Consider the following 27,858-nt stretch of genomic DNA (forward strand, 5'->3'; position numbering starts at 1 on the left):
TTGCGTCTTTTGGTTACTGCTGTTTTTATTGTCTTGTACATGGGCAGAGTAACCCGACAGGAACGCAGAACAGGGCTAGATTAACGATGAAGTTTCTGGTATACTTGTGGCCAACCCCGTAAAGCTGACGCATACTGGCGACGTATGATATAATGCACATAATACCATCGCTCTTTCGCATCATGCATCAGATTTAACGCGCACTTCATAACATAGTCATTGTCAACGTAGGATATTTTCTTGGGAACGGTAGCGCGATGTGAACATTTCCGGAAATAAACTGGGGTTAACATCTCACAGCGCACCTCTCTATAAAGGTTTTTGCGGGATGGCGTAGACTAGTTTCAAACTCGTCGCTCTATTACGCGGCACAAACGCACAGTTTGTGTTTGCTCTGCGTACGCTGTCCCCGGATCAAAACATACGACCAGAAAATACTGTTCGAAGCAATGTGTCAATTTCACTGTATCTACTCCTCCTCCCCCAAGGAAAGAAATTACTACCAACGCTCTATACCTGTCGTTTAGGCATGAGGGGGTTGCTTTTAGCTTGAATTTTCGGTTCTTACGTGACAAGAACGCGATTTGATTAGGAGGCACGCCGTAGTGGTCGACTGCGGATCAGTGCTGACCACCAGTGGATCTTTAACGTGCCCCCGATGTACGGGACACGGGCGTTTTTGCGTTTCGCCCCCATCAAAACGCGGCCGCCGCGGCGGGTTGCTTCTAGCTTGATATTTTTTTTTTTTTTTTTTTTGCGGAGGCACAGCCTCCAAGTGCGCACGTACACATTGTAGCCATAAAATTCACGAGACTTACACCTGTGTTTCAAAACGTGGCTAACCAAACTTTTTTTTTTCAGGTCCTGATGCAAAGGCTAACGGTCTCGTAGCATCTAAACCTGCCACCAACCCACCTGCTAGAGTCCGAGGTAAATTATTTTTATTTATTTATTTATCGCAGTTCCCACAGCGCCTGTAGGCACTACAGTAAAGGGGCGGGAGGGGGGAGGTCAGGGAGGAAAAAAGAATTTTAAAAAAATCGGCTATCCTAAATTTTATTTTTCATCAGTACCACGGGAAGACGTCGCTGAAGAATAAGTGCTGTTCATCTAATCGGGACCTGCGCGCAGCCATTGAACTCGCATATTAAATCTGTAGCTTTCTTGGAAATAAACACTTCAAAAAATTTTAGAATCGTAGGTTATCAGGTCTAACCTGACGACTTTTTCTTGTCTTGCTTAATTAAAGTGTCATGTTTTGATGCTTCTATTTATTTCTTATAATCTGGCCTCTGTTTTCTTAGCATTGTTTTATCACCTGCAAGTTACTCACTTTACTAGCATAGGAGGTGCCACCCATGATTATTCAACCTTGAAACCTCCTCCTTCATACGCAGAAATTTGTATTATTTGGAATAAATTTGAATTTCATTACACAGCACTCAGTGCTTACAACATGAAAGCGCCATTACTTAACGTCGTCCGAGTCTAACCGATGGACAGCAGGGGAGTTAAGTGCAGCCCACTAATCCTCTTGCTGTCACTTTAATGTGGCTGCCTCGCGGCGAAGCTAATGCAGTCGCAAAGAGCAGTCTAACTGGAGAAACACGGTAACATTAATCAGCCAGTGGTAGGTTCGCTTTCCCTAGGCGACTACTGTAATCGAAGCAGATTGGAGCTATTTAGATGGAAAGCGAAGAAGCTGCGCCTAGGGAAAATCCCTTTAGTCTTCGCTGACCTGATCGCCAGTTTAACTTAAATTACCAATACGTTTGGGGACGGCATCGCGTGACAGTCTTCATTAGGCCGCTTCGGCTATTACAATACAATAACGGACGAACTTGCCGAGCAGTGGGAACAGATGGTGAAGTAAAGTCTAATTTGGCAAGGTAGGGGATTAGCCTTGTGATATTTTTTCTAGTCTTTTTCTTAGAAAAATAAAAATAGAACATCCCTCAACCTGTCGTTCTGGGCTGCGTTGTGTTGCACCGCCATAGCTGGAACTGTACGAATAATCTCCCAATCTGAGCGTGTGCACGGGAAAGCAGGCAGGACTTGGTGGCCGCGTGACGGAAATCTGCAGCCTCTGTCGCCTGCAGGCAAATCAAAGCCAGATATGTGTTTACGAGTACTAGCAGTCGCCTCGCGTAAGGCCACACACGGTCCCGATAAGTGCTTTCTTGCGAAAAAATAAATAAATAATAAATAACGAAGGTGTGCGTCGTATGTGTTCTACCAGCAGGCTAAACCACTTAGCCAACAATGGGTGCTGCTTTGGACACGTCCTCGTTAGGCCGCCGTCCTGCGCTGCTGCACCGAATCCGTACAGTACTGTGAAATCTACAGAAATCGTCAGCCTGCCAGTAACTGAGGTCACATCGTTGGAAGCAGCGAACACCGGCTCGCGATTTGTTCTTCCTCTTAAAATGAACCATCACAAGGCTACGGCGGCCGTCAGCAGACGCTAATGAAGAATCGTCCTTGAAATGCAGCCAGGTCGGAAATTAACTGCTTCGTTTGCTGACTCTAGTTTGTAGCCCATACAACGTTGATTATTTGTGGTGGATGTACGCAGAAGATGCCTGTTGGAGAGGCGCACCATACTACAGAAACGCAGAATGCACTTGAACATGGTTTTTGCTTTATTTGTATCTGCTTTCACATTTTTGCAATTTGCTGAATGCACATCGCATTTTGCTACACGAGAAACTCGCTCTGCACATTCTCGGCCCGCGGCGAAGCACCGCCGCCGACGCGTCACGCGCCGCGCGAAAGCCCTGCTGACGTTTTTGCTGGCCACGAGCCTGAACGGGACTTTGTGAATCCGTCCGTCCGTGTGTGTTTGTAAAGTGTTTATCACTGTGCATATCATAATGACCATGCGGAACCTGGAGTAGCATGTTCATATCCTTCAAGCTTGTATCTCTCCCTCACCGACGGAGCGTGTATGCGCTGACAGGCATTGATCGCCTGTCATAGGCATTGATAGGTATTGATCGCCCAGAGGTTTCACGTCGTCCATCTCAGAAAAGGGAGGGCCGATATTGGTGTGACCGCGAAACCCGAAATCGTAAAGCTTGTGACGCCGGTAATCAGTCGCTGCCGCCAGCGGGCGGATGGTGAATTGGGACTTTTGCTGTCATGCGGCAACAAAACAGAATAGGGCTTACAAGTACAGGCAGAAACTCGGAAGCTTTAAGCGATGGCAAACGGTATCACCACGCCAATGGAGTGCAGCACAAGTTACTCATGCCGCACTAGCTCTAACTGCTAAGCCAGCAGTCTAGGTGCACTCTCGCCATACAATCACTCAAGTAAGAACAAAACGTGCATGGCTCTAAGTTAGGCCTTTTCTGTCACACCATAGAAGCTCTTATCGTGCCTGGCGTCGCACAGTGGCTACTTATTATCGTGACTTTAACTGACACTTTGAAGTAGTGAGGCTGCCCGCTTGGATCGCAGTAGCACAGAAAGAAGAAGTTAGGAAGCTGAATCTGAATATAAAAAGTAGTTATAGGTAGAAATTGTAGAGATAGCAAAATTATGTAACGCGACAAAATGCAGGGAACAACGAGTGGTCAGACGATCACCATCATGACGACTAGCCCAGCTTTAGATTCCGGTGGTTCGTTTGATCATTTATTCGCAGTTCCTTGTACTCTATGAGGTTACGTCGTTCTATAAACTTGATTTCATGGGCTTGAAGCTATATACAAAGTTACTTCACTGTAAAAATGAGCAATTAGTTTATTCACATTGCTAAGCCGCTCTCTTTCCGAAATAACAATTTATGGTTACATTAGACGAGTTATTAAGGGACAATTTAAGGATATTCATGCGCAATATAAGCACCCGCCGTGGTTGTTTGGTGGCTATGGCGTTGGGCTGCTACGCAATATGTCGCGCCATCGAATCCAGGCTACGGCGGGCGCATTTCGATAGGGGCGAAATGCGAAAACACCCGTGTACTTAGATTTAGGTGCACGTTAAAGAACCCCATGTGGTCCAAATTATTCCGAAGTCCCCACTGCGGCATGCCTCATAATCAGATCGTGGTTTTGGCACGTAAAACCCCATTAAAAATTCACCAAATAAGCGAAGTGATGCCAATTTAATGCACAAGGGTGCATTAAACTGTCGATACAGTATAGTTTTTCTTCTAATCCAACGTCATGACAGCAAAGTTTTACCTTTTCAGTGTAAATGTTACCGCAGATGACTGTGCGATTGTGCAGGCACCTGTACATTTCAGTTTTATTTTATTTTGTTCTTATGAACTTTCGTTTGCTGTTTTCAAGCCTTCTCATCGTTGGCATGATTTCTTGCTCGTTTTGCAGGGAGCACTCAGCAACAGTTTTTCGAAAATCTTCACAATACTAAACTTATTCACCTGACCACTTTATTGCTTTATTAAACCGACTGAACATTCCGTCTTTTTTACTTCCCGCAGACACAACTTCATTTGCGTAAGATGACGTAGTGCAAATACGAAACGAGCTAACCTACCGATATCCGCACTAAGTAGAAAAAGAAAAGCAGACGGTCCGAGAACACAGTATTTTGTGTCATCTAAAATTGGTAATGCCATTTTCATGTCCTCTTTTATCGATTTCAGCGGAAGAAGATGCTCCAGTTGCCGTCGTAGGTACGAAATATTGACGTTATTGAATCTTTAAGACAAATATCACTGTGAGAAATTATAAGGAGAGTATCGTATGAATATTGCTTTGTGAAATTGTTTTACCAGTGAGCTAGTGCGCACCCTGACACTTGTTGGATGCGAGTAAATACGTAAAAATAACTAATACTACGCTCACCACAGATTAGTTAGCGTAAGCCTATATACACCGTTTCTACAAACACATCTATTAAACAAAGCTGAAAGCGTTTGTAAGTCTTACCTATGTTAGTAACGGGTTCGATTTTGTTCCGTCAAGCTAGTTAGCACAACAGCCAGGTATGCATTTTTTATACTCAGAAAGGTTAGTAACTTATTATCTCGCCTTGCAACAGATAGAAGGAGAAGAAATTAACAAAACGCAAAATTTTGTTTACCTTAGTGTGTACACACTGGAAATGTAGTGAGCGCTTTGAGACTGAATAAAATATGCAGTATATTCTGCGATTGATTTTATCCTATCCGCGCGTTCATCACGGCATAAATTATGCACGGTACAAGTGAGGAGCAGTCTTCTTTTTTTCATCATTGTTTAATTGCTCTGAACACTTCCTCCCTTTAGGCGCTGAACGTATGAGTACCAAGAAGGCAAAGACGTCAGGTTCTAACCGTAAGTTGAGCCTCGTCAAGGAAATAAAAAGAAAACGTACGATTGGAGTTTTAGCATGTAAAAAAAAAGGAAAGTGTCTTTAGCCCAACAGTTTATCTGCTTGCAGTGACTTAGGCAAACTAACGCTGCCGTATGCTTTATTCCGTTTTTTTTAAAGTTTGCTTGATGTACAATCATCTGTTATGCAATATCCTTTCACCACTTCTATGCTTTATTGTAGATCTCACACTTTTCACAGCGAGTGTTTTAATTTAAATATTGCGATACACGCTTAGTGTGTCATGCATGTACTTAGGTAACTTTAAACGACGAAGTAATACAAAATCAGTAGCTTTCCAGCCTTGGGTAGATAAGCACCAGGAGTGGAAGCGACGCACGTTTTGCATGATCCGCCTTTGCAGCTTCGAAAAAGAAGAGGTCTGTTCCAGCGGGGTCCGCCAAGAAGAAGAAAACCAAGGTCAAGAAAGGTCAGTTGGCGTAGTTTTGCTTGTAGTTCACTTTCTTCATTGCACCCAACAAGAGTCAACAAACGGGGCTACCTAAAGCTGACAAATTCTTTCCATGTCCGTGTCCTAACAGCTGTTACGAGGATGGTCAGGCTTGTGGGAGTACTCATACGACGCACGACTAGAGTAGAATATGGAGTTAATAGAGGATGTTTGCTTCGGATCTCCAGCCGCTAATTATTTTAGAAGAAATTATTTTACCCGCAATATTGAGTAGTGCGGTAAGTGGATACGCGAGTTAGCAACCGGTTATGCGTGCCAAGGAACTGCTACAGAAAAGGCCTCAGCTATGCACCGATGACGATAATAAAAAGAATACAATTTTTGGGTTGCCACAGATCTTTACGGGGAAGAGAAGGTAAAATTTCGCGGTTTTTGCTTGTTATCTCTTTCGCTTCAAAAATTACCGTCTGTCATAAGGAAACTTCTTTACGTGTATGAAACGAATACACAAAATAAAAGCAAAGAATACATTCTTTTAATACGGTTATGATGGCAAGGCACTCTGCTGGTGCACCGCTTGTAATGGGCGACAAATACAGTGGGTGCAACACCTTTGCTAAACTGCTTTGCCAAGCTGAACTAACACGAGCTACAAAGCTTCACCCTTGAAACCTCCGGAGGCTGCGGGGAGTAATTCTGCCTTCTTCCCAAAGAATTTGAGAGGTGCAGTTGAAGCCAACTGTACTTTATGGAGCCAGCTGTGGTGACACACGCAGTAGACTTTTTCCCCTGCTTTTCGCGGACGCTCTTACATTGCGTACTAAATGCGACATGCATTTGACTCTATCTCAAGCACGACCTAACACTATGCCTGGCGAATCCCGTTGAGCAATGAGGTTTCAGTGCTGTTTATGGTTTATAAACGCTGCTTCTTGCCGTACTGTGCAGACAAAATGAAGATATGGATTATTGTCTTGTATCACGTACCCTCGCAACAGCTATGTTGTACTGAGATATCTACTTTGCAATATTAGTACGTTTTCACGTATCGTTTATATTTATTTTTTTATTTACTCGTTTAGCATCAGGGCAGTTGATGCGTTAGAGATAGGAGTGGTAAATATTTATACAAATCAATAGAATAAGGAGAGTTTTAATATGGTGATGAAGAAGCGCAGATTTCAGAAATGGAGACGATGCAGTCGGGCAGGTGGTTCCAGTCTGAGCTCGCCTTGGGGAGGAAAGAATAAAAATACTGGTTAGTTCTGCAACTTGGAATGCCTACTTTGAATCGATGATCAATGCGGGTTGATATGTAATTTGGAGCAGTGAAGAGACTTTGTTTGAGTGAAGCGTTTGCGTAACATATTTTGTGGAAAGTGAAGAGCCGAGAAAGATGACGCCGCATGGAAAGGTGTGGAAGGTATAGGGTTCTGTTCATAATTGTGACACTAGTTATACGAAAGTAGTTAGTCAAAATAAAATGAGCTGAACGATTCCGAACAAATTCCAAAGTATTAATCAATGATGTTATGTTTGGCTCCCATACAGAAGACCCATTTTCCATGTTTGTTCGAACGACCATTTTATACAAAAAGTAATTTTAATGCAACCGGAGCAAAGAAAATATTACTGCGTAGGAAACCAAGCGTACGATTACCATTGTTTGATATGTATTCAATGTGCGTTTTCCATGAAAGGTCACTGCTGATGTGTACGCCGAGGTATCTATACACAGAGAAAAATGATAAGGGAGAGCCATTAAGAGCATATGGACGCGGGTTAGCTTTGAAGGGACTCGCGTAACTTTCTGTGCCTTGCATTTGGATATATTAAGTTTCATGAGCCAAACGTCGATATTAATGCAGAAATGCTACTAATGTCATTCTGAAGAACATTAGTATCAGATGGTTTAGAAATTTATCTGCACATAACACAGTCGTCAGCGAACAGCGTGATAGATGATGTCACGAGATCAGGAATATAATTAATATAGATTAGGAATAGGAGAGGTTCTAGTGCAGATTCACGAGTACCACCTGACATTACTAATGAAAGAGTAGAGTTATGATCATTTGTTGTCACATATTGAGTGCGGTCACGCAAAAGACATTCATTTTACTAGGGCATCATTTATGTTCAGTTAACTAAGTTTAAAAAGCAGAAGCGGTTGAGATGCGGTATCAATTGCTTTAGTGAAATCAATGAATATACAATTAACAACGGAGGAATGGCCGAAAGCTGCAAAAATGCCATTAGTATACAGGATTAACTGCGTTTCACATATTATACATGACGCGTTGGTCAGAAGTTTCGGAGATAATAATAAAAGAAAATTAAGCAACAGGCATAATGAGACACAAATGAGAAAAAATAGCCCAGCGAAGTATGCAATATACAATCGATTTCTGCTTGTGTAACATCCGAATAAATGCCTTTAGGGCTCACTGAGTTTCATACTAAGATACAGTAGAGGGAAATCTCGCGCTAACATCAACGTGCATCGTCATGCTAGCCCGCATTGGAATTTTAGCTAGCACGTACATTTGTTTAATGTGCTTTTCTCTGGTGAGAGCCTTTTTTGAAGTTGACTTTTCATATAGTTCTTTATTTGGCAATGAATGCTTTTAGCGTCTATTTACATCACTGGGATCTTTTCTAACTATTAGAAATAGATACTGTTTAGTATACCAGGCCAAATATTCATGGTGAGTGCTACGTGCAAAAGTGTAACGCAGTGCACCTGCATATTGGAAAGTGATTATATTTATTTATACATGGAAACAGCATTGGACAACATTAGGTTTTAAAATAAAATTATGGGATTTTACGTGCCAAAACCACTCTCTGATTATGAGGCACGCCATAGTGGGGGACTCCGGAAATTTGGACCACCTGGGGTTCTTAACGTGCACCTAAATCTAAGTGCATGGGTGTTTTCGCATTTCGCCCCCATCGAAATGAGGCCGCCGAGGCCGGGATTCAAGCCCGCGACGTCGCGCCCAGCAGCCCAACACCATAGCCACTGAGCAACCCCAGCGGGACTTCCTCACAAGAGGAAAACCTCGCAAGGGGCTCTTGCGATTTTGCCGTGGAACATCAAGGTCGATGCCACCAGACGCACAATTTCGCTCGCTGTCGCAGGAGGCCAGAAACACAGCTACACCCAGAAGGTGGGCCCTCAGAATGCCCCGCTGGAAGCAGACGCCGACGATGACGACGGAGAGAAAGAAGGCGGCGATCAGGGTAGGCGTTACACGGTGCAGCACTCTGCAGCCGAGCGACGCAGAAACCTGCATTTGCTTCTTGCTTTCCTGCTCTAAATACGGCCACAGGGAAAAGGTAACGCAGTGAACGCGTAACAATATTGCCAGCTTATAGACCGTCTGAATATTGCCAGATTATAGACCTGCATTTACCTATAAAACCCGTCGATAATTTCTGATTGACTGATGTTGTGGTGGAAGTCTTCGGTATAACTCTGACCACTCGAGGTTTTCTGCTTGAAACAAAGGTTTCCGTGTGGTGTTTGAACAAGCCCGCAAAGAAAGTGGACACGAACAGACTTAGCACTGAACGTGAAAGTGGCGTCCACCATTTTATGAGAAATCCTTCTAGTCAGTACGTTCCTAACTCTTCGGGTACTTTCGGAGCTTAGTAAAAGCATAGATACCTTTATTTTACGTGCCCACGTTGTGAAGTACTCAAGGCATCTTAAAGAGATACTCCCTCTTAATTAGCCTTTGGTATTTATTTTATGGACAACTCTTAAACATGACGACCACATCTTCGTTTTTGGTGAAGGTTACTTTAGCGATTAACTTTTGTTTTATCATGAGGACAGTTACAAGCTTTTATATCCTCATATTTCTTTTTGACGCTTTGGACACACAAAATCTTTTTTTTTTTGTGTGCTGATAATTTTCACAATATTGGCATATCGGGAATGTGTGTCATCCACAGAAGACTGATCACGCAAATTCATTGGCATACCCTTCTGGTAGATTGAAAGAAAAAACAATCACAAAAAAGAAACTATTGCACGAAAGTTATTGTCTTTTAATCTGTTGCTTTAACTTCCTGCAGGCGCTTCCGATGTCAAAACTATCGCGACTCCAAATGACGAACAAGAAAGTAAGTATATAGCACAGACATATTGCGGCTCTCAGTTATAGAACAGCAGGGAATCGGGCAAGTTGTTCAAGAGCGATGGTTAGAGATAGCGTAAGAGAGGAAGTTGCGGAAAGCGCTAAACAAGCAACAGAAAGTTGATTATGAAATATATATATATATATATATATATATATATATATAATACTTGACATATTACGTCATTACCTCAGCAAAATAGACATCAATAGCTTCCTTTGTTGAACTGTACTAACCAGATGCTGCCCTCACCAAATGCAACAGGCTGAGGCTGTCACAAACCAAGTAGGCAGTTTGACGGAGGCTGGGTATTAGGCACGGTCATTTCGACGGCATGTGACGCAATAAAAAAAAAGATAGACGCAGTTTCTCCCGAAAGGCGAAGCGCTGATTGTGATAGCAAATTAGTGGATAGCCATACGAAGTAAGGATAGTGGTTTTGTCGGCCGTATAAGCTTGTTAACAATCGCTAACAAATTGATTCAACAAGCACGGTGTCACACGGTCACAGGTGAACACGAACGCTACTCGCTCGATGACCACGGAAACTCGCTGTCAAAACGCTGGAGTCACGGCAGCAGCAGCGAGCGAATTGACTTTTGTGCATCTCTCGTTTCAACAAAACATCGAAAGCACAGCGCATACGAAGCTATCGGCACTACGCGCACTCTGCAAACATCGCAGATCGGTTTGAAGCTGAGGCCACGTCACAGATCGCTTTCAAAATACGGCACCCCTAGGGCCGCGCCGTAAGCAGCAGCAACGGATGAAGAATTCCTCTCCGCCCCTCCCTCCCTGGCCTCATCCTCATGTCTCGCGCTCTACAAAAGAGGGCGCGTTAACGCCCGGCTTTCCTCGCTCGCGCACCCTCGCAAGCTTTCACTCGCACATATAGCATACAGCGTGCGGCGACGATTTTATCACCCTTGGACTTTATAACGGAACCTCACGGCGACACCGATGTCCACAGCAGAAATGCGCCTGGAGTGTCCTTTTAATTCCTATCGCAATAGAACAGTTAAAAGAACAAACAGTTAAAAAAACTGAAAAATGGCGCATGGCGGAATGCTGCAGTATTACCATATTTTGACTGCATTTCATACAGATTAAAGAAGGTGGCATCAATGTGTGACATGAATGTAGCGTTTTCTTGCAAACAGGAAGCTTAGCACCATTTCTCATGCAGTACAGAAACATCCCCTTTACAAGCGACGTGCAAGCTCTGAAATGGGCAGCATAAAACCCCGGTGGAAGTTTGTGCCTTGCCAAGAAAACGTCCTCTTAAAACTTTTGGTGCGCAATCAAACAGGGACGAAGAATAGGGGCAACACAAGGACGAGCGCTTTCCTTGTGTTGCCCCTATTCTTGTCCCTGTTTGTTTGCGCACAAAAAGGACGAGCGCTTTCCTTGTGTTGCCCCTATTCTTGTCCCTGTTTGTTTGCGCACAAAAAGTTTTAAGATGAATCGGTTCCAACTAGGCCGACTCGCAGTGATGCTTAAGAAAACGTCGTTTACTCTACACAATTTTCTTGAGTCCTTTTTCACGTCAGCCAAACTGCCCATTGCCTTAATATCAGATTAGAACACAAAGTTTTCTGAAGGTTTTTGCACATTCACACTTACCGGCTGGCTGCTGCCAGCCGGTATTTGGAGGTACCACGGCATTATTAATGTGAAATCATTATATGTCCCGTGAGGCAGAAAAGCCGGCCTTGTAGGCAACGAGTGGTACCAGAGATCATCATAATCAGAGACGTGATCAGCGTCTTTTATGACGTCAGTAGTAATACAGAATTAAAGGTAGGACAAGTTAGAGTAAGGCGACTTAACATGAAGAAAAGTGAATTAATGTCAAGTAAAGTGAACGATGACAGGCCGCGATTGTAATCTGGACCTGGCAACGTTTGACGCTAGAACGTTGTCTAGGGAGTCGAGTCTAGCAGTGCTATTTGATGAATTAGAGGGCAGTAAATGGGATATAATAGGGCTCAGTGAAGTTAAGAGGACAAATGAAGTATATAGAGTGCTAAAAAGCGGGCACGTACTGTGCTACCAGGGCTTAGCGGAGAGGCGACAACTAGGAGTCGGATTCCTGATTAATAAGGATATAGCTGGTAACATACAGGAATTCTAAAGCATTAATAAGAGGGTGGCAGGTCTTGTTGTGAAACCTAATAAAGTCAAAACAAAATACACTATACTGATGGGCGACTTCAATGCCAGGGTAGGAAAGAAGCAGGCTGGAGACAAATCAGTGGGGGAATATGGCATAGGCTCTAGGCATAGCAGGGGAGAGTTATTAGTAGGGTTTGAAGAACGGAATAATTTGCGGATAATGAATACCTTCTTCCGCAAGCGGGATAACCAAAAGTGGACGTGGAGGAGCCCGAATGGCGAGACTAGCAATGAAATAGACCTCATACTCTGCGCTAACCCTGACATCATACAAGATGTGGACGTGCTCGGCAAGGTGCGCTGCAGTGACCATAGGATGGTAAGAACTCGAATTAGCCTAGACTTGAGTAGGGAACGGAAGAAACTGGCACATAAGAAGCCGATCAATGAGTTAGCGGTAAGAGGGGAAATAAAGGAATTGCAGATCAAGCTACAGAACAGGTATTCGGCTTTAACTCAGGAAGAGGACCTTAGTGTTGAAGCAATGAACGACAATCTTATGGGCATCATTAAGGAGTGTGCAATAGAAGTCGGTGGTAACTCCGTTAGACAGGATACCAGTAAGCTATCGCAGGAGACTAAACATCTGATCAAGAAACGCCAATGTATGAAAGCCTCTAACCCTACAGCTAGAATAGAACTGGCAGAACTTTCGAAGTTAATCAACAAGCGTAAGACAGCTGACATTAGGAAGTATAATATGGATAGAATTGAACATGCTCTCAGGAACGGAGGAAACCTAAAAGCAGTGAAGAAGAAACTAGGAGTAGGCAAGGATCAGATGTATGCGTTAAGAGACAAAGCCGTCAATATCATTGCTAATATGGATGAGATAGTTTTAGTGGTTGAGGAGTTCTATAGAGATTTATACAGCACCAGCGGCACCCACGCAGATAATGGAAGAGAGAATAGTCTAGAGGAATTCGAAATCTCACAAGTAACGCCGGAAGAAGTAAAGAACGCCTTGGGAGCTATGCAAAGGGGGAAGGCAGCGGGTAGTATCAGGTAACAGCAGATTTGTTGAAGGATGGTGGGAAGATTGTTCTAGAAAAACTGGCCACTCTGTAGACGCAATGCCTCATGACCTCGAGCGTACCGGAATCTTGGAAGAACGCTAACATAATCCCAATCCATAAGAAATGGGACGCCAATGACGTGAAAAATTACAGACCGATCAGCTTACTGTCCGTTCCCTACAAAGTATTTACTAAGGTAATCGCAAATAGAATCAGGAACACCTTAGGCTTCTGTCAACCAAAGGACCAGGCAGGATTCCGTAAAGGACACTCAACAATAGCCCATATTCACACTATCAATGAGGTGATAGAGAAATGTGCGGAATATAACCAACCCTTATATATAGCTTTCATTGATTACGAGAAAACGTTTGATTCAGTCGAAACCGCAGCAGTCATGGAGGCATTACGGAATCAGGGTGTAGACGAGCCGTATGTAAAAATACTGAAAGATATCTATAGCGGCTCCACAGCCACCGTAGTCCTCCATAAAGAAAGCAACAAAATCCTTATAAAAAAAGGCGTCAGGCAGGAAGATACGATCTCGCTAATGCTATTCATAGCGTGCTTACATGAGGTATTCTGAGACCTGGGTGGGGAAGAATTAGGGATAAGAGTTAATGGAGAATACCTTAGTAACTTGCGATTAGCTGATGATATTGCCTTGTTTAGTAACTCAGGGGACCAATTGCAATGCATGCTCACTGACCTTGAGAGGCAAAGCAGAAGGGTGGGTCTAAATGTTAATCTGCAGAAAACTAAAGTATTAGAAATAACGGGTTCTACTTAAATTCAGGACGACGCAACGAGCTATGGAAGAAGAATGATGGGTGTAACGTTAAGGGATAAGGAAAGAGCAGATTGGGTGAGGGAACAAATGCGAGTTAGTGACATCTTAGTTGGAATCAAGAAAAAGAAATGGGCATGGGCAGGACATGTAATGAGGAGGTAAGATAACCGGTGGTTATTAAGGGTTACGGACTGTATTCCAAGGGAAGGGAAGTGTAGCAGGGGGCGGCAGAAAGTTAAGCGGGCCGATGAGATTAAGAAGTTTGCAGAGACAACATGGCCCCAATTAGTACATGACCCGGGTAGTTGGAGAAGTATGGGAGAGTCCTTTGCCCTGCAGTGGGCATAACAAGGCTGATGATGATTATGATGAAAGTGAACGAAGGCATGTCAAACTTGATTAAGGTGTATAAACGTGGATTAAGATAGATTAAAATGGATTACGGTGGATTAAGGTTGGTACACATTTCAGCACAGGATTAAAGTGGACTAAATTAGATTAAGGAAGATTAAGTTTGGTAAAAATTAGAGCAACATTTATTAACGCGGTATAAGGTGAATTACGGATAGTACGAATTAGAACAAGGTGAATTAAGGTGAATTGGACTAAGGTGGATTAAGTTTGGTACAAATTAGAGCAAGATGGATTAAGGTATAGCGAGTTGTGAAGGATACGTGATATGTTATGAAGTCACGCATCATGGATGTAACCAATTAGAGAAGTCAATTCTTTCGCATTCAGATCACGTAAGGATACTGAAAGGGGCTGGCAACCAATTTTCATGGCACCTATATTTTTTAATGCAATGGAAAGCTTACCGGGCAAAGTGTCAGCTCATGAAGTGGTAACGCGGAAAACGCCATAGAATACTTTTTATCAGAATTTTTCAAAATGCAGTGAGGATGTAGTCATTCACTGGAAGCATTCTGAAAACGGCGGTAGGTGAGCGCGATAGCGATTGTGCGCCGGCATTAGTGGTAGGTAGACAACAAGTGCGGCCGTAACTGTGAGAAAGTATTAGTTTGAATCACGGGAACATCGACTGGATAAACATATTTTTCGAACTGTTAAAGTATTTCTGCAATAATAGCTACGTGTTTTCGTGGTTTCCTGTCCAACTGCTTTGATGTTGAACCAGTCGAAACGAAACCAATCGGATCGAAAACAAAACGACGCATTTACACGTGATAAGCAGTTCAGTGTGTTGCCGTAGCCACATGTGGGTTTTTGATTTCCGAAGCATAGAATAAAGCGAAAGTGTCTAATAATATAGGAACTGCAATTTTAAGGAATAATTATGTTGTACTTATTAACATTTGACTTACGTGCGGTAATATCATGGACTACATCCGAAGTACCAAGATTTCATCGCCAGACCTCGCCACTTAATGGTTTTTGAGAATTTCTTTGTCAGCTTAAAATTATAATTCCTACTTGAATCGCGAAGAGCATGATGGATTCTATCACTATAAATCATGGTCCTTTCATTTCCATCAACGTCTCTAACCATATTCTGGCCAGTTGTCAGTCCCTTTAAATGGCTGTCAATTTTTCCGACATCGAGATATGTCACAGGGAGCCACAGGGTTTCTCCGCGCAGAAGAGAAGGGTTCCACCTGTGTGTGCCAGCCGTTAATAGAGAGCTTTAGATTAGGGGACGCAAGCGGCTTGCCTACGCCAGAACTATAGGGGCCACGCATGCACAGTACCGTGCCCATGTGACATTCGGATGAACCTCAATCACGCTGTAGTAGTATAGTATATACTTATGAACACAAAAAACCCGACTTTTGAAACATGAAAACATATTTTGGACACGTTTCCTCATATATTCCAAGAACGAAAGTTATAACCAAACAAGCGCTTAGTGAGTTAGTGGTCCGTCACTGTGCGACACCAAATAACGAAAAAGAAATCCCTTCAAACAATCGCATCCATTTCTGGTTAAGCATAATCTCAAGTGCTTTAACACGACACATATGCTTGCGCAAATCTTTCATTGCGTCCAAGGAGCGACTTCCATTCAGCAAACTGAATTCAGCAAACACCGAAAAAACATTAAAAAATTGGCAGTTTCACCCGAAAGGCAGAACACGGACAGCGATAGCAAGATCTAGCGCTGCGTTTCAACTTATTGGACGAGTTTCTAAATATATGCGGATGCGATATCTTCGAGCGACGCATCCCGGAAGGCAACTAAGCACAGCGCTCTGGTAGGCGTCTCAAAACGCTGGGCTAGGGTGCCTCGATAGGGTGCCTGCTATCGCGCCACCCTACGCTAGCATGATGACGAGCGCGCCGCCAGCGGCATCGGAAGCATCTCGGTGCTGGGAAAGGTAAGACCGACGGGGTTTGTCAGCGCCCAGTGAAGCATTCGATGCTTGGTGTCAACCGGCTCAGACCGTTGCACGCCCGCGGCGACGCAGCTCCGGTGTGCTTGCAGTGTGCGCGGGCACGGTTCGCGCTCGCGAGGCGGCCGAAGGCACCACGCCGAGCGGCGGCAACACCGACAACGGCGGCGCCAAGGACGGCCGCGTCTAGAGCGTCCGTATGATTGTTATCGCAGCATAAAAACTGCTAGTTATGAATTTAGATATTATTCTTGCTTTTACGTCATACACGTAAGGGTCCATAACTTGGGGCAGCTTGTCATTTGTCTGCTTCGTCTTTCTATAGTTTGTTAAGAATTTTTGCGCTCGTTGGCTCACTAAACATAAACCAATTGGCTGCACTCTGTTGCCTTGATCCCGTTACACCACGATTACATTAAGTGACCGCATTATTTTCTCCTAACATATCAAGATTGGACGAAAATGTGCAAGCGCCTGCAACACAAACGGCAATGGGCAGTATTATGAGCACTGCCGACGTCATCTAAAACGCCACCATTTGTGAAGATTCCCTCAAACGAAGTGTGCATTTTAATGTTTCAGCCACTGCAGTTTAAGTTTTCTTTTGATCATTTAACTCTCTTAAAGAGAACACCTGTAAAGATGAAGCGAACATATCCCCAACAGTTCTTGTATATCAGGGAACACCTAAACGGTAACAAAGGAAACATAAGGGCAACTTTTCAGCTTTATTAGGAAAACAAAGCACTTCACATGAAGGGTCAGGCAGGTATGTGCGCTGAAAGACATTGTGCCGAATTTTACCCCATACTTCAGGTACAATGTGTTGCCTTTCAGTTTGCTTCATACCGTGTCACACGACGGTGATCAGATTTGACTATTTTTTAAATACGATTCAAAACGTATTACTGACTTTTTATTGCAGGTAAAGCTGATGATGAGAGGAACCAGAAAGGGCGTAAGTACAAGAATAATGGTATAAGCAGTTTGTGAGAAATGTCAAGCCGAAACACACCGCTATAGCATACCACAGAACAGAAGTATGCACGTGGTTTGCAGAAGAAATTTTACTGTTATTAGAATCATTTTTCACGTCTTTTCCGCGCGTTCCTCTTCCCCCCCCCCCCCCCCCCCCGAAAAAAGAAAGAAAGAAAAAGAAACGGGTACGCGAGAAAAAAACAGCGTGCGCATTGATTGCAACGGAACTATGAATCATATGTCAATGAAGCTATTCAGGAATAGAAGTACTTATTAGGGAGAAAAATAGTTTATTAGGAAAGTCAGAATAAAATGAAATTTTCGAAGAATCAAGGGAATATTAAAAAGAAAACCTTACCGGAGAATTTGCAAAATGTGCACTGATTTTGTGACCCAGAAGAGATTATAGTAATATAAATTTTGTTCAGAATGGAACAACTGGATATCGCGGCGCATATCACGGGTGACTTCGTATTGTTATGGGATCGTTCCCCACCTGCAGCAAGTTGTTTTTTCATTCGCTTTCGTTTCCATTAATTTATCGTTTCTTTATTTCATTAATTAAACATAAGTAATCTCCCCTGTGTTGTCCTTGGTGTCAGTGTTGGCTTCTTACGATACTTCCCCACGCAGAGCAACATGTCAGCGATGTCAATACGCCGGCGAAAATCTCCGTTTTTCAATATAGGGTTTTCTCTCTCGCTCTCTGTTAGTGTAGGCAGAATAGAGCACGGTAAGGCTCGTAATATGGGGAAACATTTTTTGAACAACTACTATTATAATCGCAGGGAAAACCATTTTTGCATCACACATCCCACTGCTCTAGCAGAATCTCTACTCGAACCATGTTGCGTGGGAAATTAGGAGCACTGTTTAAGACGCGGGGTGGGGCGAGCGCACAGTGACCGCTGTGGCAAAGTAGAGAACACGTGACCTTAGTGCTTGTATAGGGAGTAAGACTCGTGGCAGCCACGAGTATATCAATGCTTTAATGTTTGAATAACAGCGCAAGGACAGCAGAGGGGACAGAAGAGAAAACAGAGCCCTAATTTCCAACAGTTTATTTCTTTTCCAGAAAGTATAGCAAGTTTTATAGCCGCACACTAGCACACCGACCACGCGCAGAACGCCACGACAAAGCCATACAAAATTCAACGTGGCATCGATAGCCCAAGGTATCTGGCCTCCTTGTCAGTTAGCGCGACGGAGATGGCTGCTGACATACCCATCTTTTAAAAAGAAATTTTGCCGCTTCGATTATTCCGCGCGTGGCACGATCGCTGTGTTTTGCCATGATACATGTTTTGTAGAAAGCCAACCCGGTTTAGCGTGGTCAACATTGTACTGTCCTCTTTCAGTCTTTTGATAACGCAGCGGCCCGCCTGTCTGATGTAATATCTACCACAGAACAGGGGGATCCGATACACCACGTTGTTTGTGCAGCCTATGAATTTATTCTCGTGTGTGATAAAGCACCCTCGTTGGGGCTGAGATGTTGGGATGGTTATTATGCACAGGTTGCCTAATTTTTCAGGGGCAGAGAAGACAACTTTGGCGTTAACATGCTGATCGACCTTTTTCAGATTGTGCGCGATTCTATGCATGTATGGGATTACCGCAATTTTTTGTCTAGCCCGAGTTGCTCCATCTGGTTTTTCATTCACCACGGATGAATACCTGCGTAGGCTTCTACAACAGAGACTTGTACGAGATATGGGTAGCCTGCCGAAGTTAACCGTTCAGACTGCTCACGAAAGCTGTCGATCATTTTATGTTATCAGGAGTTTCTTAATGCATTGTTGAAACATGAGCTAACAATGCCACGTTTTATAAGTTTAGAGTGCGCGGAGTTGAATGGAAGAAGTGGCTTGTTGCCACGTGGATAGTACATCCAACAAGAACGGTTCTCGTGCAAAAATATCTTAACGTGTAGGACCCTTATTACACTGTTCTTTGAAAATTCATGGGTTAGTTCTAGTGGTTTAAAACATTTACGCACTGTGTCCAGAACTAAAAAAGCATCAGACTTGTACGAACTGGGGTCACTGTAAGGAAAAATTAAAAAGTCATCCACGTATCTAAAAGAAGCTAAGACGTTAGTGTTGATGGAAGCATCCGACACAGACCTGTCAAGTTTTGCCAAAAACAAATCACTTAATATGGCATCGATGCACGATCTTATGCAAATGCCTTCTTTTTGGAGGTGAGGTTTACCATACCAATGCATGTACGTCCACTGTAGATAAGAGCGAAGTATTTCTGAAAAATCACAGACGCTAATACCGGACTGAGTCTGGAACATTGAATGGCCAAATTCATCAATGCATTCATCTATGCAGCGAAGTAGTGAAACATGTGGTATGGAATAACAAAGGTCCTTAACGCCAACTGAAAAGGCAAACAGGTTTTCCTTGCATCGTGAGCTGACACGACACATCGTATGTCTTTGTCGCGGCGTTCTGCGCATGGTTCGCCTGCTAGCGTGTGGCTACATAATTTGTTATGCTTTCCGAAAAGAAAAGAAACTGTTGGAAGCTAGCGCTTTGTTCTCTCTTCTGTGCCCTCTGCTGTCCTTGCACTGTTATTCAAACTTTAAAGTACGTTTCACCAACAAGCCCAATACCACACGCTTCTTAATTATAGCAATGCGCCAAGCAGCTTGAGTCTCGATGCCACATCTCAAGAACATACCTCATACTACCCCTGCACCACATCAGCAGTCGTCATCGTTTGACTATGACTTCTATCACATCCCACAGACACCAAACTCTCATTCTACGCACACCTCAACGAACCCCTCGACACGAATCAGTAAGCACGTACCAAAAACATTGCTTTAATTTATCGTCTCGACACGTTCTTATCGGGCTCCTTGCTTCAGCTCGACGCGATTTGGCTTTACCACCACGAGCAAGCTGATGCGAAAAACTCGCCTGGGCTTCATCGGGCCCCGCCAACTTCCAGAACGACGCCTGCAGGCGCCTTATACAGTGAATAATAATTTTGAACACCGGGGGTTCTTTAATGGGCACATAAATCAAAGCACCCGAGCGTCTTTTTGCACCTGCAAACACTGCGGGCGATCGCAGCTGCAGAGCAATAAGTCGGGTGACACATGCGCAAGCGCGCCTTCTCTTTCTGTAAGTGAAATTTGCATTGTCTTCCGAGAAGGATGCATGTATTATAGTATTCCAGTTGCTTTAACGAAGCGCATTTGCTTTTGAAGCCTTGTTTATGATTTTCTTCATTTTTTCTATTTTTAATGTAGCTCTTGTATTTTTGCTTAAATCATGTTTTTAAGTCACGTGTTAGTAGTCTCCTTGGCTTTCTAATTATGCTTTGTGCTTCGATTTTATTGGTTATTGCTTCCTGACGCAGTGTTCATTTTTAATTTCGTGTGTTATCTGGTTAAATTTTTAATTCTGCAGGCCCTTGTTCGGCCATTGTTGTGCATACTTATACACGATTTCGTTTCAATGGTTCCACCCACGCGTATAATTTTATCTTGCGTCACAACGTTACAACCCACTGTTGTTCAACGCAACACCGATCGCCCTTATCGCCACCGTTATACTACATGCATAGTCCCCGCGTTTCCGCCATGGCGTAATGTATAAAGACGCGATTCTCCGTTTCTTGAGGGATTTGCCATGGTCCCACTTTGGTGTCACATTCACAACGTGAAACCCAATGCTGCTAATGTGCTTCGTCGCAAAGTGCAATTTTTCTCCAGTTACAGTAAGTTGAAAACATAGTGCCTGTCCCGTCTGTGTCGTCGTTTTTTCCTTTTTTGGCGCTCTGAGCTTTGCCTCTGCGTCGGCTCTGCCTCAACGCAGTGTTCGGCGGCGACCCCTCGTGCACGACCAACCACGATCTCTACCAGTGCGCAGGCGACGAGCAGCTACAGATGTTTGTGTCGCACCTGTGCATGAGCAACAGCAAGGGGGCCACTTGCTTTGAATGGCGACCGCAGCAATTCTGCCTGACCAGCCAGTCGAACCGATTTCGCTCCGCAAACGAGTGCGAGGAAAACTGCAGTGGTGAGGCCGCCAGTACTCGCATCAGTATTTCTCGTATAAAAGTGCTGCAGCGGTCAACCCCTTCCACGGATATGCACAAAGCCGTGTCCTCCTTGCGCTGTTACAAAAAAACGTGCTCCTCTACGTCTGTTGGTGATCAGGCCGCTTTCTTTGTTGGCAAAATGATGCCACTGGTGAGCCAATACGAACAAGCCGATAGAGCGCCGGAAATTTTGTAGTGTTTTCTTCTCAAATGCTATCTCTGTGAGCGCAATTTTCCGCATCCTTTTTGAATACCGTTAGCGGAGACCTTTCCTATCTCAAAGATGCGGTCGGCTCTGGCAACCGGCTTGTTTATATTATGAGAAAAAAATCGATCAGGTAGGCTTGTCAAAATGTAATTTGGCTATAGGGATCGTAGAAGTTCTAGGCAGCACTCGTGGTGACCGTGAGTCCACCTGGTCGAGTCTTCTTGGGCGTTGCGATGTAAATTAATCCTGTTAACCAGGTAGGCTAAGTGCATTCCTAAATGTCGTCGCATCAGTTCGGAGGTGAGCCTAGATCGTTATTAGAAATATGTTCTTTTCTTACGCTTCCGTGACGTCTGCAGCTACCATAATAACGTGGAGAAAAAAAAAAAGAAGATTAATATAAAGTTCGCCAAGTAGGTCTGTCTCACACCAGCTTTCGATTGAGTGCTGCTGAGACAGGTTCGATGAAAAGGTCCTAATGAATACGTTCGTGCACCATTATTAGCTGTTTTTTATTTTTTGCATATTCACATGCCCCCCCCCCCCCCCCCCCCCCGCCCATATTACGCTTAGTTGCTGCTCAAACCATCGTTAGCGCAATCTGCAGTATGGAGCTTGTCATGCTCACTTATACTTATAAAAAATTACGGTGCAATGTTTGAGTACACCCCCCTCCCCGCCTTTTCTTTATGCTCGAAGAAAGGGGCGGGGGGGGGGGGAGATAATTCGCACTGTCGTCCTCTCCATGAGCTAAGACGCCCTAAAAACATTGCTTCTGCTGCGACGAGTGTTACGATTGTCACAGAGATTCATGTTGTACCCACTATTCTCTGATAAATAAATAAATAAATAAATAAATAAATAAATAAATAAATAAACACGTGTAATATCACCTTGGCGAACAAACAACGCGTCAAATGAAACGGACAGGACAGATACGCTGTCAGTTTCATTTTTGCCCCTGCTTACACTGTTGGCCATGTGGCACGTAAACGAACTAAAGCTGCTTTCAATCCTCACATAATATGTATTTGCTGAATTATTCTGTGAGACTTATTAAAACATGTGCACACGCGAGAGATTTTATAGTTATATCAGATGTGAACTGCACCAACGACACTCATTTGATGGTGCGCCGCTCTCTTGTTTTACATAATACTATGCATCAAATTAAGAGTTCATCGTAAATCATCTGGTCGGTTATGATCAAGGGACGATCACAGCGAGCGTAATCAGTTAAATGCCGTGAGTGCGATTTAGTGTGATCAATAGTTCGAATATACATAGTGATTTCGGATGAATGCGTTGCACCCGAATACGCTCAATGCCCATTATGTGTGCATTCATGTAGTCGATATGACGGCTAGTGGATTCAGCGATAGCATTTGCCGATGGTTTTGCTCTCATAACATAAAAGCACTCCAGCGTTTCAATCCCCTTTCAAGTCAGCAGTTTCGCCTATATAAATCTGGCTGCAGTCAGCGCGAGGAAACCGGCACCCAGCATTCACAATTTGTTTACTCGGTTGTTCGTCCATTACGTCTGCCAGGCGGTGCTCCAGCTTCTTCGTTGGCACGCGTGTCATGTACGCGTCGCACGTGCGTAGCTCACTGGCCTCCACACATTATGTGACATAGAAGGGAAGCTGAAATCGATGGCATGACGTGATCTCGTTCATGCGGGTAGTAAAATCATGACAAAAACAGAAAAACAATGGGGGGTGGGGCGCATTGACAAAACAGAGATGGTTAATGACTACCAGGCGTGCCGACGTTCATACAGAAGCCATGCGGAAGCCAAACCGTCTAATACTTTAACAGCCATCCCTTTTTGGTCTGCTCTCTTTAGTTTCTCTCGAAATGAGCAGCGAAATTACAATGCACAGTGTCAGCGGCTGCATTTGATGTGCTTAAAGAATACAGCGCCAACTCTACCAAATGCATTGCGCTTCGCCCGCGTAGAGAAGAGAGGGTTTACTGCGTGAAAGGAATCTGCATGAAACCCAACGTTAAGTACCCGCAGCAGTGTTTTACCACCGAACTTTCTCGTGACCACGCAGCGGACAACAACAAATGTGGCCCGGTAGCGACCTGCGAGTGTTCCGGCATGTACCGCAAGGTGAACTACATTTATGACATGCGCCGCCAGCGCTGCCGCCTGATAGCGCTGCACGAGTGCGTCGAGGCGGACGTGGGATTCGCCGACTCCGACGAGTGCCAGAGCACGTGCGGCAGCGGTGAGCCAGCGCATTCCCGGCTGCATTCGCCACACTTCTGACGTAGAGAGCTTTCTTAGCACTAGTATTACTGTAGGGCCACTCATACAGGGCGCTTCACGTAACTTGAGCCAAACATTAAAAAATATGCAGATGCCACGTAGTTCTACCGAACCAAGGTAATGCTGTTCGCCGTCTCTTGGAGACACTTAGATTATTTTCTTGCATTCCGCCTAATTAGATATTTAGTCTTAATTAATCAACTTCTCAATTATCATAATTACATGAAAAGTGCCAATGAGAAAATTGTATATAAACATGAGAAACTCCCGATACAGCTTTCTGTCGCTCAGTGCGTGCTAAGTGTTTTTCCGCGCGTGAAAGAAGCCCCCGAATACAGGCAAAATTGCCGCGCGACTGGCCGCTCGAGGCACTTTGCGTGTATATTCGCGGGCTTCTTTCACGTGTAGAGGCTTGTGAGTCTCACGCCTGCTTTCCATGGCTTGATGCTACAGCGAGCAACACGCCCCGCGAGATTAGGGCACGCTCTGCCTGGCAAGCATGTGGGGCTGTGTGCCGTGTCTGGATTCAGTCAAGCATCGTCACAAACTTCATTACGGGGCGTTTTCATCTGGTCCATCAGAGAGACGGGCTCCTTTTCGATATTGCCTCAACTGAGCTTTGAAAGTCTTCGATGAATATCTCGAATTAGGTGCGATTTTCAAGACAACAAAAATGGGGGTGTATTAAAAAAGTGACTGCCTACAAATGCTCCAAGGAAATAGCTGCGGCTAAGGCACCAAGAAAAAAAGTAAATAATGAAACTTTCTTCATTAGTCTTATGAAATTCACGTAATTAGCGGCACAGTATTTCAGCCTCGCCTACGAACCCTTTTGCAAGCACGCCACATGCGCTGCACTTATACCTTTGTTGCAAAAATCTGTATTGTCTAAAAAAAATATAAAGAATACTGTATATGTGTTTACCCCAGATTCTTACCCATGTGCACCTTAAGTGCAAACGTAGACGAGGATAGGAATTATAGAGATGATCAAAGCAATCAACATTATCGTGTAGCAGTTAATCCATACGTGCATTAGGCGTCACACAAAAATTAAAAGGAAAGATAGCAAGATAAACGGGAGTAAACGTTGCGTTGAGCGCACGCGGTAGACTTTCCCGTGTTTGTCGCAGGGTAAGCAATGAATGTTAGAAAAAGCTTGAGTGTGAGAACGAATATATGCAAATTCTCTGCCAAAATGTACGCGCGCAATTCTTTACAATATACCCTTCTCATGCGATCGCCGCTACGTTGAGCAAGCTATCCCGTCTTTCGCGCTGCTCGATTTCGTTCACATTCGTTTTTGTCTTCGTTTCCTGCACTGTCTCACCGTGAAAAGCCATGCTGAACTAACTAGCCCATCACCGCACGCTTCTGTATATTTTACGCACTACTACGTTACAGTATAGCTACAGCCAACAAGAAAAGTGAAACTGACTCAGCCATCGCATATTATGCAGGCTGGAAGAAAAAGAAAAAGAGTTTTGCTCCACGGCATGTCCTTTACAGAGCTACTAATTTATCAGTCGTTCGTGATACAACGGACGAAACTATATTTGCGTATATTGTTATGGCGCGTTTTTTCGCAGTATACCACAGTGAACACTTATGTTTCACTTCAGGAGCCGCGTGCGTAGAGAGTGATTTCTTTTTCTCTTCAGAAAAGCCCCACTTTCAGCCGCACAGCTCCATTGATAGTTCAAGATATGTCTATAGACGTCGTCCTAATTAAAAGCCTTTATGCGCTGTCACGTGTAAAATTTTGTGTGTCCAATGCATCCCTTACAAATGAATTAAGGTTCATAAAAGATAACTAAGACTTAATAAAGAAATCGGAAAGCGAAAAGAACTACCAGAGGTTGCTCGTTATAGAGTCGTGGCCCATCAAACATAACGACCCGAAACATCAAGCGTTCTTCGGCAACTTTTCCAAAAATTTACGAGCAAGTTTTGAGCAGGGTCGCGGCCAGGAGGAAGTACGAAACGCTTATGAGCACCGCTCCACCTTTCGCCATCTCAACCCTAAAAAAAAGCCGGACGCACTCCGGAACGTCGGTTTCTATAATAAGTATTGGTTGTAGTTTTATAAATTCAGCCAGTTGCCCCAGCCAGGGACATCTCTGCCGAATGTTCACCTTCGAACCCCTTGCAGACACCTCGAATGAAGACGCACGCTGCAAGCTTGCCGCGCTGGAGGAACTGGTGCGCCCGTGCCTATGGGACGACAAGCTGTACACGCACTACTTCGATGCGAAGAGTGGCAAATGCCAGCCCTGGGACGAGAGCGTGTGCTCCTCGACGGTCTTCAGGAGGTTGAGCGACTGCTTCAGCGATTGTCCTCGCGGAGTGATCAGCGATGCCTCGCGGAAGGGGAACGACACCGCGACAGGAGACGGCCGTCGCGTAGTGCGTGGGCAGCGAGAGCTGCCGCCGCAAAAGTGACCACTCCTCAACTTTCCTCGGCCATTCTCTCCCATTTCTTTGTTACCTCCTTTTGAGCGTGTGACCATGTGTGGCTGCAGACCCTGTGCGCGGCTTACCGTCTAATAAAGTGACCTACTTGGCACGGAGGCTCATTAGACGTGGCGCTCGACACAGCAAGAATGAGCTACGTTGTCATGTTTTGTCATGTAATGTGTTGTCACGTTTTAAGCGTCATTAGAGGTAGTCCCAAAACAATACAGAAGTTCTACTGTCTACAGAACAGTGATCAATGATTTCGGCATATAGAAATGGCCAGAAGTTTGTTGACCACGACGCCAGGTTTTAACAGGAATCGTTTTCTAGCTCAATTAAAAAAAGAAAAGGAAAGAAGAGGTGGTGGACATTTTACGGACCCCCCTAGGGACCCATCACTCAATGAGATAGGCAGATTCTATTCACACGCCTAAGTAGATCCTGATATGGGGAATCCAGTCAAGACGTACGATTCGAGGAATCCTCAGCATGTGCGTCCACCAATGCAGCAGCAGTAGATTTTAGAGCCATAGTGAAAATAAATTGGATGCTGAACATCGCCTTCAAGAAATCAACCGATAGCTCGCGCTACAAATACGATCACTTTATATAGTGTTGGCCTGGGACGGATTTATAGACGAGTAATTTTTTTTCCATCACCATGCTAATTGGGGAATTTTAGTCCTAAAAAAATAGGATGTTTTTTTATATATGCGTACAACTTTGATATGTTTGAAATATTGCCTACATTCTTACCGTATATCGGGACGCTGTCGAGGTTCATTACAATAGTTGAACAAACTCGGCGTTGAACAAAACGCGAACACGTAAGGTATTGAAAAGAGCGATCAATGCTTTACAAGGCGCAACAACAACAAAAAAAAAATGAAGTTAGTCGCTGTACGTCACCGTTATTTTTGCCCCTCCTGCGCTGTCGGCAATGCCCATCGCGCCTGACGCCGCTGTTCTAGGAAGTTCACGAGGGCTGTATCAAGGTCGGTTGTATTGTGGGCTTGTTGGTAACGCATATTGAATAGACATTCAAAGGACACGACAAAAGAAAACAGAATGACACACACGCCGCTAACTTCCAACAATGTTTTACTGTCGAAGGACCAGGTTGTATTTATACCCTCGGCCATCATGAGCCACAGCCACGTGAACATGTTACACAATCAAAGCGAACATTTTATACAGTGGTATCTCAGGGCAAGCGCAAAGCGAGGTGTGGCACGACTGCCTTGCTAATCGGGAGATCGCGAGAGGCAGCGCATGGATGACGCGTGGACGCGATTCACAGCAGCCGTCGCAGACAGACCTCCGCTAATGCAGCGCTCCATACACGGTACCAGTGGACGCGCTCACCGCATGCAGTCGGTGAACAGGCGACGGTGCGCTACAGTGGTGCCATCTCGTAGCGGTCGTCGCCGCAGAGCCCAATTCACGGCACTAGGCTTTTCTTCATACGCCTTTTGCATACCCTCCGCCTCCGCTTCTCGCCTCATGATTCCGTTGCACCCCCTCCCCCGCTTTCCTCCTCGCGCTCTCTTCGCTATCGCCATCTTTTCTGCGTTTTGTGTTCGCTCTTTCATCCATCGCTGTGCGCGTTCGAACGGTTACACCGAGGGACGACGACGTTAAATGCAGGAACGGGCGAG

The 27,858-nt window shown here is 44.4% G+C and overlaps 2 protein-coding genes across 3 annotated transcripts in view; one reads left to right on the forward strand and one right to left on the reverse strand.

Moving 5' to 3' along the window:
• Positions 1–26,347, forward strand: part of LOC126531820 (uncharacterized) — a 29,877-nt gene extending 3,530 nt beyond the window's left edge. The window contains exons 4-13 of one of the 2 annotated variants that reach the window (XM_055071500.1): positions 862–930; positions 4,616–4,645; positions 5,241–5,288; positions 5,690–5,755; positions 8,882–8,983; positions 9,824–9,871; positions 17,144–17,176; positions 21,033–21,236; positions 23,526–23,702; positions 25,896–26,347. In XM_055071500.1, the coding sequence (XP_054927475.1) occupies positions 862–930; positions 4,616–4,645; positions 5,241–5,288; positions 5,690–5,755; positions 8,882–8,983; positions 9,824–9,871; positions 17,144–17,176; positions 21,033–21,236; positions 23,526–23,702; positions 25,896–26,185 (1,067 nt within the window). In that variant the 3' untranslated portion in view covers positions 26,186–26,347. The remainder of the gene's footprint in view (positions 1–861; positions 931–4,615; positions 4,646–5,240; positions 5,289–5,689; positions 5,756–8,881; positions 8,984–9,823; positions 9,872–17,143; positions 17,177–21,032; positions 21,237–23,525; positions 23,703–25,895) is intronic. The other variant, XM_055071501.1, reaches the window with a different exon arrangement.
• bru3 (CUGBP Elav-like family member bruno 3) overlaps positions 1–27,858 on the reverse strand; it is a 710,212-nt gene that overhangs the window by 479,623 nt on the left and 202,731 nt on the right. The window lies entirely within an intron of this gene.

Source organism: Dermacentor andersoni, chromosome 5, assembly GCF_023375885.2.
Source record: "Dermacentor andersoni chromosome 5, qqDerAnde1_hic_scaffold, whole genome shotgun sequence".
NCBI classification, from domain to species: domain Eukaryota; kingdom Metazoa; phylum Arthropoda; class Arachnida; order Ixodida; family Ixodidae; genus Dermacentor; species Dermacentor andersoni.